Genomic DNA, 13,757 nt, shown 5'->3' on the forward strand with positions numbered 1-13,757 from the left:
TAAGTAGCCTTGTTATTATTACAAATTAATTAGTAGCATATATAAACTGTGCACTAATATACATGCATCCAATTAATAAGGATCTAATTCAATTGTTGGTTAAAATGTGCAAAGTTATTATAAATATCCTGATATCGTGTTCAGGTAATATAGATAAAAAAAAAAACATGCAAAACATGCATCCTATGATAATGGATCCGGCCGGCCACTATGTATATAATAATAATCTCATCATAATTATACATATGTAACCAAAACAGATTTATTAGTTAATTAGATCCTGATATATAGTAGTGAAATTGATCAAACCCAAAGAGCTCCAGCTCTCCTAAGCATAGGGATCAAGGAGCGGTTAAGGTGAAGGCTCATGACTTCATTGGCTCCACCAACAAGCTCACCGCCAATGAACACAACAGGCACAGAGGGGCTGCACCCTAGCCTTGAAAGAGCTTGCTCAATGTCATTCCCTCTTGGTATCTCATCAAGTTCATGAACATTTGGATGCACTCCAAAGTCACTGAAGAGGGTTTTGATGGTGTGGCACATGCAGCAGGAACTCCGGCTGAATATCACCACTGGTCTCTCTGATGCCATCTGTGTCACCCTATCCATTATATATATATATATATATATATATGTAAAAACCACAAATTTAATATTGTAGTCTCAAAGGGTATTGGAAAACAATTAATGCCAAAAGTTTTGAATACAGAAATTAAGCGCTGAGGGAATGTGAAAGAGAGAGGTAGCTTGAGGTTTTGGCATGTGATGTGCATGATCTTGGAGCCAAATGGGGTTTGCTTATATAGGGGTTTGAGGATTTGGTACGGTTGCTTTGGTGGATGGACATTGCTATGTAAACGCAGTGAAGGGAAAGATAGATAGAGTGGCTGAGGACAAAGGAGGAGAAAAGTGGAGAATGTTTCATTAGATATTTGGGTCGGTTTCTAATTTTCTTTGATCATTTGATTGAAAGTGATTGATCCATGTTGGTTTTTTTTTTTTTTTTTTTCTTTCTATGCATGCATACGGAAACAAAGACGTATCTTTGGTACGGCTTCCCAAAAAGTTTTTTCTTTAAAAAATTGTCCTTATATTATCCCCTCATAATTGTTTCTTTTGCTTCATCTAGTGTTATATAGTATATGATTCTTGGTGCAAAAAATATGATCAACAACCTTCTTGATTATTTTTAACCCCAGTTGCATATGTGCAACGTACAATTGGAGAATAAGGAATGGGTGTTATGTAAGAGAATTTTAGATATTAAGGTTGCATAATTGGTTATTTTAATTTAAGTTAGAATGTGTGATTATTACAAAGTAAAAGTTTTTATACTATTATTTAATTAGAGATTAATTAACATGTAGGATAATAAATTTATTGACTTTTTTTTTCTAACAACTATAAAAATCTACTTTCTAATAGGTTGATGATATAAATATTTTTATACTTACCGTCCATAAAAATTAGGCTCAATTAATTTTACGAATACGAGACAATAAGAAGAGAAAAGTCAAAATTTTGTGATAAAAATATATAAATATGATAGATAAATATTAAAAAATGTTATAAAAAATTATACAAACAATAACGTCTTGGTTGCAAAACAGGAACTGCGTAGAGCTAATAGTTAGCTAGACTAAAAATTTAATTTTCATATACTGTTAAAGTAAATTAATTAGCTAATTAAAAATGAACACACATATAAATAATTATTATAAAAATTAACAATATTATTATATATGACAATTTATGATACTAACACAAAAAAATATGACATTTTATGATTTGATTATGATAAAAATTATTTTAACTACATCAATATATTTTCAATTAAATTCTTAATGCATTTTTAATGAAATTCATGGATTAAATATATATATAAGAGGGCCTATGTTTAATAGTCCTATCTGTGCCATTATAACTTTTTTAATCCGCTATATGTTGGGGTTTCTTCCTTATCTATCTTGGAGGCATCTGCTGCCTTGAAAGAAAAGTTGAATCTATCCTATTGGGACCTCTTTCTTCTTTCTCGCTATTAAAATTCGCATCCAATTCTAGAAAGGGAAATATGAGTATAATGACGGGATGACCAGAAATTCTACCAAAAAAATAATAATAATTAATTTTCTATCATGTATGAAGTATAAATATTATAGATAACAAGATTTTAATTTTTTTTATTATATTACCCAGAAAAACAAGGCATAACTATTCTTACTTTCTTAGATGTAGTTTTTTTTTTTTACAATGACAATGGGAAACAAATTTAAATTTAAATTCATACTGTATTAATCAAATTCCAACCACTAGGCCAGCCCTTGTGGTTTCTCGTAGATATAGGTATTGTATCAATTTACTACATCAAACATAGTGAGGAAAGGAACCAATTATAGATATAGGCCTTTCTTTCACTTTTTCTTTAATTTAAATTTCAATATTTTTTTCTCCCACCCTATCAAAATTCAAACATACTGTAAGAGTTTGCAATTTGAATCCATGGGGTGAGGAAAGGAACCAATTATTAGTAGAAATTAGCTTTTTAACTTATCTTATTAGGGCGAAAAGATTCTGGGTTGGCTGTGTTCTAGTGATGTTGCTTTCCTTTCTTTCCGACCCGTGTTTGGTTGTGGCTAAAAGAATCTTGATGGTGCCAAGTGCCAACAATTAATGTTCACGTCCAAAACTATGAGAATTTCATATATACCTTGGTGTACGTGTTTTAGATTTCACACGGCATCACGTACTTCTTGCTACTACAACTAAACCCACCAAAAATATATAGCTACATAGCACTAACATCATGTTTGGGATTTTTTTTTTTTATAAAAAAAGTTATTGTTTGAAAAAAATATAAAAAAAATTATGAAAAGTTTTTTCTTACACACAAATTTGGCTAATTCAAACACGGCTCCTATCTACAAATTTAAGGCATTTTATTCTCCATCAACCTGCTCTTCGTATAACTCAAGGGCTATTCTTCTTGTTGGTTGATTAGTATTTTCATTACATAACAAACTGCATGTCGATCAAATTCCACCTAATAGCAATTGGCTATGTTTATCAAAGAGTATCTTTATATAAGATAATTTGTTTAAAGGAGTACTTAAGGTACTTCAGTCCAATTGCACGGGGTAGATTACAAGAAGATTAGATATGCTACTACTGCTAGAGAGGAATTAATAAACACCAATTAGAGAAAAAACATACCTTCTAGCTATATATGAAAACAAAGTCCAATATCTGACCTTAATGAGATTCAATATTTCTAATCATGCTGAAGTTTCTTTGCCTGAATATTATCTTGTTGCGCATAAGCCAATATCAACATGGACCATAACAACCCATACTTTTTCAGCATATATAAGGTAAATGAATTTTATACATCATCTATAATTTAAGTCCTTCGAAGAAAATTGGCCCTTAATACATTAATTTTATTGCTTTCTGACTTGCTTATGATCATATACTTATAGTTAAGGCACAAACAATATTTCCACGTTGTTTTACGCATAGAATACACATGCAGAATAATTATAATAAAGCCCCGTTGTTGGCATGCATATATTTATAAATTAATGATATGGCGTCGTACACAAAAGTAAGCCAGCCTTAAACTCTTAAAGTATGTGTTTATATAAATAATTAATATTATAACAACACCATACTTGATATAGTACTACACAACACAAGCACCATTTTGATCTGCCTCAACATTATTTTATTATTATTATTTCATGACTACATCAAATATATATAACGTCAATGATCATGGTATATATGTGGACCACACATATATAGAATTGTATGGGTGAAAGAGGAGAGGAATATATTGGGGTGGAGCGAATTGGTGAAGAATGTTAGCTTTATATATAAGCTGAAAAAAAGAAAAAGATCGAGAAAAATGCGATGACGGATCTTGGCATCACAAATTATAGGGTGGTCTAACTGGGTGAAGTACTAGAACTGTACAAATTGCTACTCCTTTAACTATGAATAATAGTTAAATATGTTATTCTTCTTCTCAAGAGAAAGCGAATGAAAGAAAAATACAACCATAAATAACTTATCCCCTTTAATAATTTGCTCTTTTCTCTATTGCTTTTTAAGATACGAGACACAGAGAATCGTCGCATGCATATAGTATCCAAAACCACCACCCACAAGCACAATATATTAAAAATGAAAACGACGAAAAGTTCTCTCAAATGAAAAAAGAATTGCTCAGGGAACATAATATTGCTGAATATATACATAAAGTATTTTTTTTTTCAAATCATAGATCATGAGCTTTTAGCATTTATTGGTATTTTTTTATTTCCTACTGCTTATAAACAAACATATTCCGATATTTTATTAAGATATCATGCCTTATGCCTGTGATTCCCACAAGCATTAATATTTGTCTTCTTCTGAGCCAGGGCAACTTGAAAGCTAATCTGTTCGAAATATATTTATATCTATTTATTTTCCTAATTACTTATAAAAATGTTGCCTTTTGTTATAATTTTAATTAATGCTTCAAAGTTTATTTTGAAGTGCATAAAGATTATTCCATGCTGCAAGTCTTCTTTTTTAATATTATTAAAGACAATTTTCTTCTAATCGAATAATATCATGACTCATGATATTAGTTAGGTTAGAGTGAAATAATTTCATGTGAATTCGTTAGATACAACTCTTCTCAACATCATTAGCACATTAATATAGAAATAAATAATTAATCATCTAAACTGTATCAAAATCTGAGCTTTATAATATAAATAAATAGATATTGAAACAAATTCGTCTGACATGGGTGGAAGCAAAGAAGCAGGATCACTCATTCGTTATTATTGAAAATATAATAACAACAAAGGACACCTCTAGGGATGTTTGCTTTTCATACTAAGACAAGTCCAATCATAGAACATGCACAAAAATTAAACCTCACTAACAGCCAACAACAACGACTTTTGTGTTGTTGAAGTTGAACAGAGAAAACAACATGCATGAGCCACGGCAGAAAAGTAATGAAGTACTGGAGAAGAAGAAAATGTGATCTTAGTCCATAGATGGTAGATCAACCACACTCTCCAATGCTCCAATGTTTTGTGACTGTCCCTTAACTTACGGTCACTAGGCTTACCCACAAGTGAGACACGTGGGGTGTCATAGATGCCATCTTCTTCCCATTCAAGTTCTCGCACTCACACAAGTCCCAAGGTGGAGACACCTATGCATGCATGCACGAAATCATCAATGCACACTGGACCCCACCCCATCTCACCTATTTCTACTTTTCTTTCACGTTAATTAAGCACTTTATTATACATTTCTTTTTAATTACTTTAAAATAATACTAGTATTGAATATTTTATCTTTTAATATAATAAGTAATTTATTTTTAGATTTTACTACTAACTTATAATATCTTATGAGCACTGTTTATATTTATTTTATTAATTTTAAAACAAATTAAATAGGAAAAAAAGTTGTCACTTTTTTTTATTATAAATTTCAATATAGAATTAATATACTTCAATAGATGTATGTGCTAATTGGAGAATGCCAAACAATTTCAACTCAAGGATATTTAATTAAAAATAAAAGTTTCGTTGAAAATATGAGAGAATAATTTTATGTAAGTTAAATTCACAATTTTTCTTGGTGCGGGGTTAATTTAATTTCGTTTTTTAACGGCACGGCTTGACTTAACTCAGAAACAACCAAGACCACATTCTAGTACAATGACCACACAAAAGAAGACAAAAAGCGAAATTAGATTAAATCCGCTAATGCTAACGTGGGGCTTCTCTCTCTCAGTGCTCTGTAATGTTTGTTAATGTTAATGTTTATGTTTAATGTTAATGTTCTCTCTCTCACTCTCTGTTTCACACCGCTTCCAGCTCATGCCATTACTCAGTTTGATGTTGTCGGGATTTTCTACATTGCACAATCTATATGGTGCTGTTTGGAGCTTCTCTTTCTTTCCCACCAACTTTCCTAGGAATCAAACACCCTGGACTCGGTGAGCTTTCTTGTCACAGTGACAATGTTTTTGATTTCTTTCAATTCAATTTTCCCTTCTACCACTGTGAGTGTTGATTCTGAGCTTTCCAAGCTGAGTGGTATTTGTTTTCTGAGCAACTGAAAAAGAACGATCTCGATTTGCACTCTTTAGAAGGAAAGTCTTTGACTTTGAGCATAATGTAGCCACCCTTTGTGGAGTGTTAGTGTTTGTTGCTCACTCAATGTTCAGTTGATTCTCCATATAGTTGGAACTCTGCTTTGAGCTTTGAAGAAGAAAATGTTCGGGTTCTCTCGCAGGCACATGAAACTTGGCAGGTGAAGATTTGTTCTTTCAAAGCTTTTTTTTTATACCCAATTAAGAGGTACCACTATTCTTTTTAGGGTGCTTTTGGATAAACAACTTAATTAAGCACTTATGTTTGTGCTTATCTATACGTTTTTTCTACGATTGAAGATTAAATTATTTTCATGTTGTAAGTTACTTTTAAAAGCTATGTTCAACAGTTTATTGAAATAAAGCTAAAAACACATTATGGACATATCATAAGTCATAAGCTTTCTCAAATACTTACATAAGTATGTATGTCATAAGATAAGTTGTAAATAAAATCTTCCAAATGCACTAATTTCAATGGTTTGCTGTTGTGTTTTCTCAGTAGATTGAAGGTCCAACTTTCTGACACCACCCTGGGAACTAGAAGTCCCATCAGGCACCATAAGCGAAATGTAAACTCCAATGTGAGTTTTTCAGCTATTCCTTGACCCTTGTGTGGGATTGGGATTGAATTTGAAATAATGAGTGTGGCCACTGATAAAGCTTCTTTCAGGGTGATAGAGTTACAGGGACAAGTGGTCATTCTGAGAAAATGCTTTCATCTGCTGCACCTGATATGCATACTTGTACATCAGGTAGCTCCGAGAACTGGATGGTGTTGTCAATTTCAGGGGATAAGCCTACTCCTAGATCCTATGTATGTAAATTTGTGATTCTTGTTATATTTTACATTTGGTCCTGAGTCTTTTTCTGGAAGTTTTATGACTTCTGAGCAGTTTTGGCAAATGACTTAACTATCACTCTTTGTGAATAGCATGCTGCAGCTGTCATTCAAAATAAGATGATAGTGGTTGGTGGTGAATCCGGGAGTGGATTGTTAGACGACGTGCAGGTGAGGGAACATTTCTTTGTTTTGGAATTGGAAGATTTATGAGAGGGAGATTGTTGCTATACATGAGCATCAATATTAACATTAACTAATGTTATTAAAAAAAAATATTAACTAATTATTTGGTTATTGGCTCATCATACAAACTGCGATCTATACAATTCACTTTTGTTGTCCAGGTGCTAAATTTTGACAGATTTTCGTGGACCATGGCATCGTCTAAGCTTTACTTGTCACCAAGCAGTCTTCCACTAAAGCTTCCAGCTTGCAAGGGGCATTGTTTGGTACTTTTATCTATGGTTTTAACAACATATTGTCAGCATGCTGACATGTTTATTTGTATTCTATCCAAGTGACCTTGATAATGCTCTCATCATAGACATTGAATAACCTGTCTGTTACAATGAAAGTTCACGAACCTGAATTTGTAACAAAAAGAAATGGCCACCCTTGCATGTCCAAGCACAGTGTTCACCAGTAAATTGTGGCTATTATAAATTTGCTGTTTGATGATACAAGAAATCAAATTTTCATTCGGGATTGATAATTAGCACCTTTCCCATATTTAATGGTAACTTGTTTAAACTTTATACTTGACAATGATTTAACCTGGTCTCAATTTTCTTGTGTTTGATGATAATTTGACCAGGTTTCTTGGGGGGGAAAGGCACTCCTCATTGGAGGGAAAACAGACCCAGCAAGTGACAAAATTTCTGGTTCACCCTCATCTTCTTCACATATGTAATAGCTTTGTCCTTGTTCATGCTGCAAAATTGTTCTAATTGTCTTTCTGATTTTTGTAGTATGGGCATTTGATACAGATACAGAGTGCTGGTCACCCATGGAAGCAAAGGGAGACATACCGGTATGAATTTTCATTTGATAAAATTGCAAATTCATTTAAGGTAGAAAGTTGATCTTGGAGATTTTCCATATTAGGAATCCAAATATTAGGGCATATGCTACTGAATTGCCATTTTCATATATTGTTTAATCATATTATTACTTAATATATCATAAATCATGGTATTCATTACATCATGCACTATTATATCTAGGTTCAATGTATCGTAATAATTAAGTAATTGTATCTTTGTGTTTATTACATTCGTGTGTGGTGTAGGTTTTTTTTTTATTTAGAAATTTGTGTTCAACATACATCTATTTTGACTATGTTCACAAGACATTTAAGCTAATTTCTAATTGTTTTTACCACTATTCGGTAAACAAGTTTTTTTTAGTAGTTTCTAATATTTTTTTTAAATGTTACTTGAAATAGTGTTTTTTAATACGCTACCACTTTTTATATTTTCTTCTACCTTTATCTTTAATGTATTTATTCATTTTCATTGTTACATTTTTTAAATAAATCATGACTTTATTAGTTTTACGGAACACTTATAATTTAATGAGTTAGCTTTTTAGCTTTGAGATAGTTTTGTCCAACATAGCCTTTATCTCTCTTAACCAAAATAATTCTTTATCAATTAAAATATGTTAATGAGTTTGTGTTAGAATGTGTCGTCCAGGACTCTAGTGAAATGGACAGCTTTTTGACAAGCTAAATTGTCAGGAAGACATGAGCTGGAAGAATTGCACACTAAGAATATAGAAACTGAATGAGAATATGACACATCAGCTGAACTAATGTATGATAAATTTTGTTCTTGGCAGGTTGCTCGCAGTGGTCACACTGTTGTTATGGCTAACTCTGTTTTAATATTGTTTGGAGGAGAAGATGTAAAAAGGAGGAAACTGAATGATCTACATATGTTTGATCTCAAATCCTTGACATGGCTTCCACTTCACTACACGTAAATGTTTTTACGCTTTGTTGTGATTGATTTCTTCTTTTTCTTTTTCTTTTTTTAAGTTCAAAAACAAAATTTATGACTTCCATGTGACTATCTGCTGATAAGGACCTGATTTAAATGTTTCCTTGCTTTTGTAATGTAATGCTGTGTTCTTTTTTTTTTTACCCCCATACTACCTGCTGAAATATCATATCACTAACAGGGGAGCAGCACCTTGTCCTAGATTCAACCATGTGGCAGCTCTTTATGATGGTAAAATTCTATTTATATTTGGAGGAGCATCAAAATCCAGGACCTTGAATGACTTGTATTCACTTGACTTTGAAACAGTGAGCTCTCTATATCAGTGAAACTTTTTTATTTCTCCAAAATGAAGATTAAATGCTCATTCATTGTGTAATTTAATGAAAGTATATTTTCTTTCAGATGGCATGGTCAAGAATAAAAATACGTGGTTTCCATCCATCACCAAGAGCTGGTTGCTGTGGTGTTTTATGTGGCACTAAATGGTATATTACAGGAGGTGGAAGCAAGAAAAAACGTATGCTTTTTAAAGGATGAAGCATTTATTCGTAATATTAGAGCATACATTTTATTTCTATCTTTTGAACTTAGACTTTTACACTTCAGCTACAGTAAAAAAGTAATTTATGCATGAATTTTACTGATTTAGTTCTTGGTTACTATATTGCATTTGAGTTATTCCTCTTACCTTTCATTCCAGTCATCTGCATCTGTTAATCACTACAATGCTTTTGATTGAATAGCCTTTGTGAGCACTCCTTGTATTTTTTGTGTTTGGAACTTTCATTTAATCAATGTTCCTTGGTAACTTGAAATCAATACTCACATAATAAGAAGATCATCTTACTGAAAGGGAGGTTAATTCCAACTATAAAGAAAAGAAAAAAAATGTGTATTGTAATAAGAACACAAGCATTTGAGATTTGATCTCTGCCATTTAGTTTTACTGCTTGTATCACTTCCTGTTTCACATATAACTTGTCTCTTATTCTACTTTTTTTGTAAATTTCTAATTTCCCTTGTATTTTTCAGGACATGGGGAGACTTTGGTATATGATGTTGTAAAAAGTGAATGGTCTGTGGCAATAACATCACCTCCATCTTCTATTACTACCAACCAGGTGAGCTTTTTATTTTTCCCACCACGTTTACCTTTCATTCATCTGTTGCTACCTCATTGCTAGTTCACTGCACATTTATTGACATTAATGTATTCCATTTAGCCTTTTGTGCTTATTATAGGGACTTGGGCATAACGGGGTGCCTAAGTCCGACTCGGTGGAGTACTTAAGTGGCTTGGTTCTCCCCTCTTGACACCTATCTTTTAGTGGAGGGTTTTCCAAGTGCTTGGGTGGCGGGTGCTTATCAGCTTATAACTCAAATTTTGTTTTATGGTGGTGATGAAATCTCTAGCTAGGAATTAAAAGAAGAAAGTTTTTCTTGTGGAAATCATAGGGGAGCGCAAAAAAAGTTATGAGTAACACAATTTTACACATTCTAATAAAAAGCTTTCTTCTTTTAGTTCCTTAACAGGGTCCTTACTGGTTAGCATTAGCTTTTAGTTTTTATATTTTCTCTACGAGATTTTTGTTCAACCTATGAGCTGTAAATTGACTATTAGGAAATTATTTCTAGATGTGTTATATTTGGTATTAGGAGTACAACTAATTCATTTCCTGACTTAATTCTTAAATCTCCTGCAGTAGCCGATTTTGTTTGTATGATTGACCATCTTTTTCTAAGTGTTTAAAAAGCTTGTATATAATATCTGTTATATTAGCAGGGTTTTAGCCTAACACTCGTGCAACACAAGGATAAAGACTTCCTTGTTGCATTTGGGGGATCCAAAAAAGAGCCATCAAATCAGGTTTGACATAAATGCATGAAGTTGGTGTATGGATTAATTTTATGGAACTTTTAATCTTTTTCTTCTTGACTGTATTAGGTGGAAGTGTTGATAACAGAAAAAAATGAATTCGTCCTGAGAAGACGACCGACTTCTACCAAAGATCCAAGATCTATACTACTTGATTCATTATCTGCTGGATTGGCTTCTCAACTTAAAAATGACTCTTCACAACGTTTGATTAACTCTGTTGCTCGACAAAATCTTGCATCCGTAATTGAACATAGTTCTGAAAGGAAATCTCTGTCAGAATCCCTTCTTGTAGAATATTCCGATTCTCTCCCTACCAACATCTCCCTTCGCAGGCAATTTGATCATGATGAAGGATACAATGCAGATGTCAGGATTGGCAAACATTCGGAAGATAAAAGTTCTTTGACTCGGGTAAACACAAATCCCATTAATCACAACTGTATGCTTTATAACAAAACTCTTCTAATGGGATTTTACCACATGATGGTTAATGCATAATACATATCCTAGAGTCCTACCCACCCTCTAAATATCTATACATTCATACACTGAATGTAATCAGCTTCTTTTCTGAATGTGTCTCTACTCTTCATGTCTGGGTCAGAACCATTTGTGGTAATAAGCTGTTATGTTGCCATCTACAATGGGTTCATTTGATGGCTTCTATCACTCCTTCCCAACCATCACATATAACTATAAGTATATTATTTTCAATAGTCCATAAGGTCAGAACCATTTATTATGTTATGATGTTAAGAATATGCTTTTATTAAATATCAGTAGTGATTATTATTCCAATCCTGATGCTAACATTATGACAAAAATATAATGAAACCCAAAACTGTAATGTACAATTCACTTCAGGCAGCTGATCATAGAACAAATCAAAATGATCCTCGAAATCACATGAGCAGAAATGGAGCCAAGACCAACATGGAGGAACAGGTGTTGGTATCTGGAAGTTCAAATCAGCAAAACCTCGGTTTTGGAAACCCCCTGTTAGAAAGTGATGATGTGTCATTCCCTGATAACAGTAAATTAGGATCACTGTCCACTGATTCAAACATCCATCATTATTATGAAACTAAAGTGGCTTCCTTAATGAGAAAATTTGGCATTCTGGAGGGACAATTGTCAGCGGCATTAGCAAGCAGAGAAGCTGCTGAGAAAAGCTTAGCATCTGCCTTCAAAAGCAGGCAGGAGATGGAGAGAAAATTGGCTGACACACTGAAGGAGATGGAATTACTGAGAGAGAAGCTGGTCAATGCAGAGTTAGCTCAAGAAGAAGCTAACAACCTATCCAACATGGTCCATGCTGACAATGTAAGGCTTGAGCATGATGTGGCATTCCTCAAGGCTGTTTTAGATGATACTCAAAAGGTATATAAACCTTTCATTTGATGGAAGTACTTGCATACCTTTTCATAAAAGCTGCATTGACTTAGTAAAAACTTTTAGTAGGAATTGCACTCAACCAGAGGGGTTCTGGCGGCAGAAAGAACCAGGGCACTCCAATTACAGGTATATCCTAGGATTGATTACAAATCTTAACTCTAGTTTTATTTCTTAACATTCCAATTGTTGGTATAATTTTATGTTTTGTATGGCCAATTATTGTTCAAATTGAGGTGTTGTTTGTGTTGGAGTTTCAGTGCTTCTTAAATATGTTTCCACTCGTTGTGTCCCGTTCATTATGTGATAAACTGATAATGGCTAATGTTCTTACTCTTAACATGTTGCCATCTTTTTTGGGTGCTTACATAGGTTGAAGTTTTCCATCTCAAACAGAGACTTCAATCAATGGAAAATCGAGTCCCTACTCCCAGGAAACCTTTTCAAGTGTAGTGTTTTGAAATGTCAAATAATGTCATGCCAATGAATTTCAGCATAAATGATGAAACAATGCATGAGGACGCAGTCTATTAAGGAAAGGGCAACTTGAGGGTGGCGAAGAAGACTTGGATGGGCCAACTCCAAAGAAAAAGAAGCACAATTAATGAAACAGCCCTTCGGCGGCTAAGAAAAATGGATCTGTACATATGTAATGTCTATTAATAATAAATTAACATTTCCTCAAAATGAAAAATAAATTGACATAAAGTTATAAGAAATCAAGTGAAATTTTAAATTAGCATAAAAATATAACATTATATATTGTGTAAAATAAATTATTACTAGTAAGAAATTAAATAAAATATAATTCTATCTAGATTTAGATTGAGCAAAAATAAACCAATGATATTGTAAGAAAAATGAATGTGAACCAATATCACAACATATCACTTTATCTACATTTGGATTGTTTGGCTGTTTCCGCTGAATTCAATTCAATTTGTAAATACTCCTAACTTATCTTTAAGCATTGCATGCGTGAATAAGTTTTTCCTTTTTTTTTTTTTACTTTATTTAGTCAAACAATTAATCAATATTTAAAATTTAAAAGATGCTCAAAATAATTAGTAAAAAATGAAGTGATTAACCTTATCAAAGAGAAGCAATAAATGAGATAGATAAAGAACATAATTTTATATTGAGTCAACTAAATGGAAGTTTATATTTTTATGTTTAAACTTTAAAAAAATAATAATACAATAATCGAATAAAAATTGTATGTAACTGTAAATCAAAATGAAACCTAAAAAGATTTTTTTTTTTACAGATCATTGTTGTTCTCTATAGGAGATAGATAATCTACTCAAGCTAAATAAAATTATTAAGACTAGTAAAATTCTTATCTAAATATTTAACAAGTGCATATTTCAAATTCAAACTTGAGTTAAAACTAATGATTAAGCTAACATAACTTCATAGTTCATATTAGTTAATACACAAGCTCAATAGCAATGTAAATGATAAAAAAAG

The 13,757-nt window shown here is 32.4% G+C and overlaps 2 protein-coding genes across 4 annotated transcripts; one reads left to right on the forward strand and one right to left on the reverse strand.

Annotated features, from left to right (window-relative positions):
• Nucleotides 1-63: 63 nt before the first annotated feature.
• Nucleotides 64-792, reverse strand: LOC114375406 (monothiol glutaredoxin-S2-like). The gene has a single exon (XM_028333178.1). The coding sequence runs from the start codon at nucleotides 610-612 to the stop codon at nucleotides 304-306; it is 309 nt and encodes a 102-aa protein (XP_028188979.1). The 5' UTR covers nucleotides 613-792; the 3' UTR covers nucleotides 64-303.
• A 5,014-nt stretch (nucleotides 793-5,806) lies between these two features.
• LOC114374278 (acyl-CoA-binding domain-containing protein 6-like) lies at nucleotides 5,807-13,006 on the forward strand. Of its 3 annotated transcripts, XM_028331904.1 has the most exons (18): nucleotides 5,808-6,013; nucleotides 6,261-6,330; nucleotides 6,672-6,753; nucleotides 6,843-6,986; nucleotides 7,104-7,181; nucleotides 7,358-7,462; nucleotides 7,828-7,894; nucleotides 7,982-8,043; nucleotides 8,853-8,992; nucleotides 9,195-9,321; nucleotides 9,419-9,533; nucleotides 10,049-10,137; nucleotides 10,800-10,883; nucleotides 10,962-11,306; nucleotides 11,760-11,834; nucleotides 11,868-12,275; nucleotides 12,357-12,416; nucleotides 12,660-13,006. In XM_028331904.1, the coding sequence occupies exons 2-18, from the start codon at nucleotides 6,293-6,295 to the stop codon at nucleotides 12,738-12,740; spliced, it is 2,100 nt and encodes a 699-aa protein (XP_028187705.1). In that variant the 5' UTR covers nucleotides 5,808-6,013; nucleotides 6,261-6,292; the 3' UTR covers nucleotides 12,741-13,006. The 3 variants fall into 3 exon arrangements, 2 of the variants coding, with proteins under 2 accessions (XP_028187705.1, XP_028187704.1); XR_003658536.1 differs by having other exon boundaries at nucleotides 5,807-6,013; nucleotides 11,760-12,275; nucleotides 12,354-12,416; nucleotides 12,660-12,726; XM_028331903.1 differs by having other exon boundaries at nucleotides 11,760-12,275.
• The last annotated feature ends 751 nt before the right edge of the window (nucleotides 13,007-13,757 follow it).

This window comes from Glycine soja, chromosome 11 (genome assembly GCF_004193775.1).
Source record: "Glycine soja cultivar W05 chromosome 11, ASM419377v2, whole genome shotgun sequence".
In the NCBI taxonomy this organism is placed as follows: Eukaryota; Viridiplantae; Streptophyta; class Magnoliopsida; order Fabales; family Fabaceae; genus Glycine; species Glycine soja.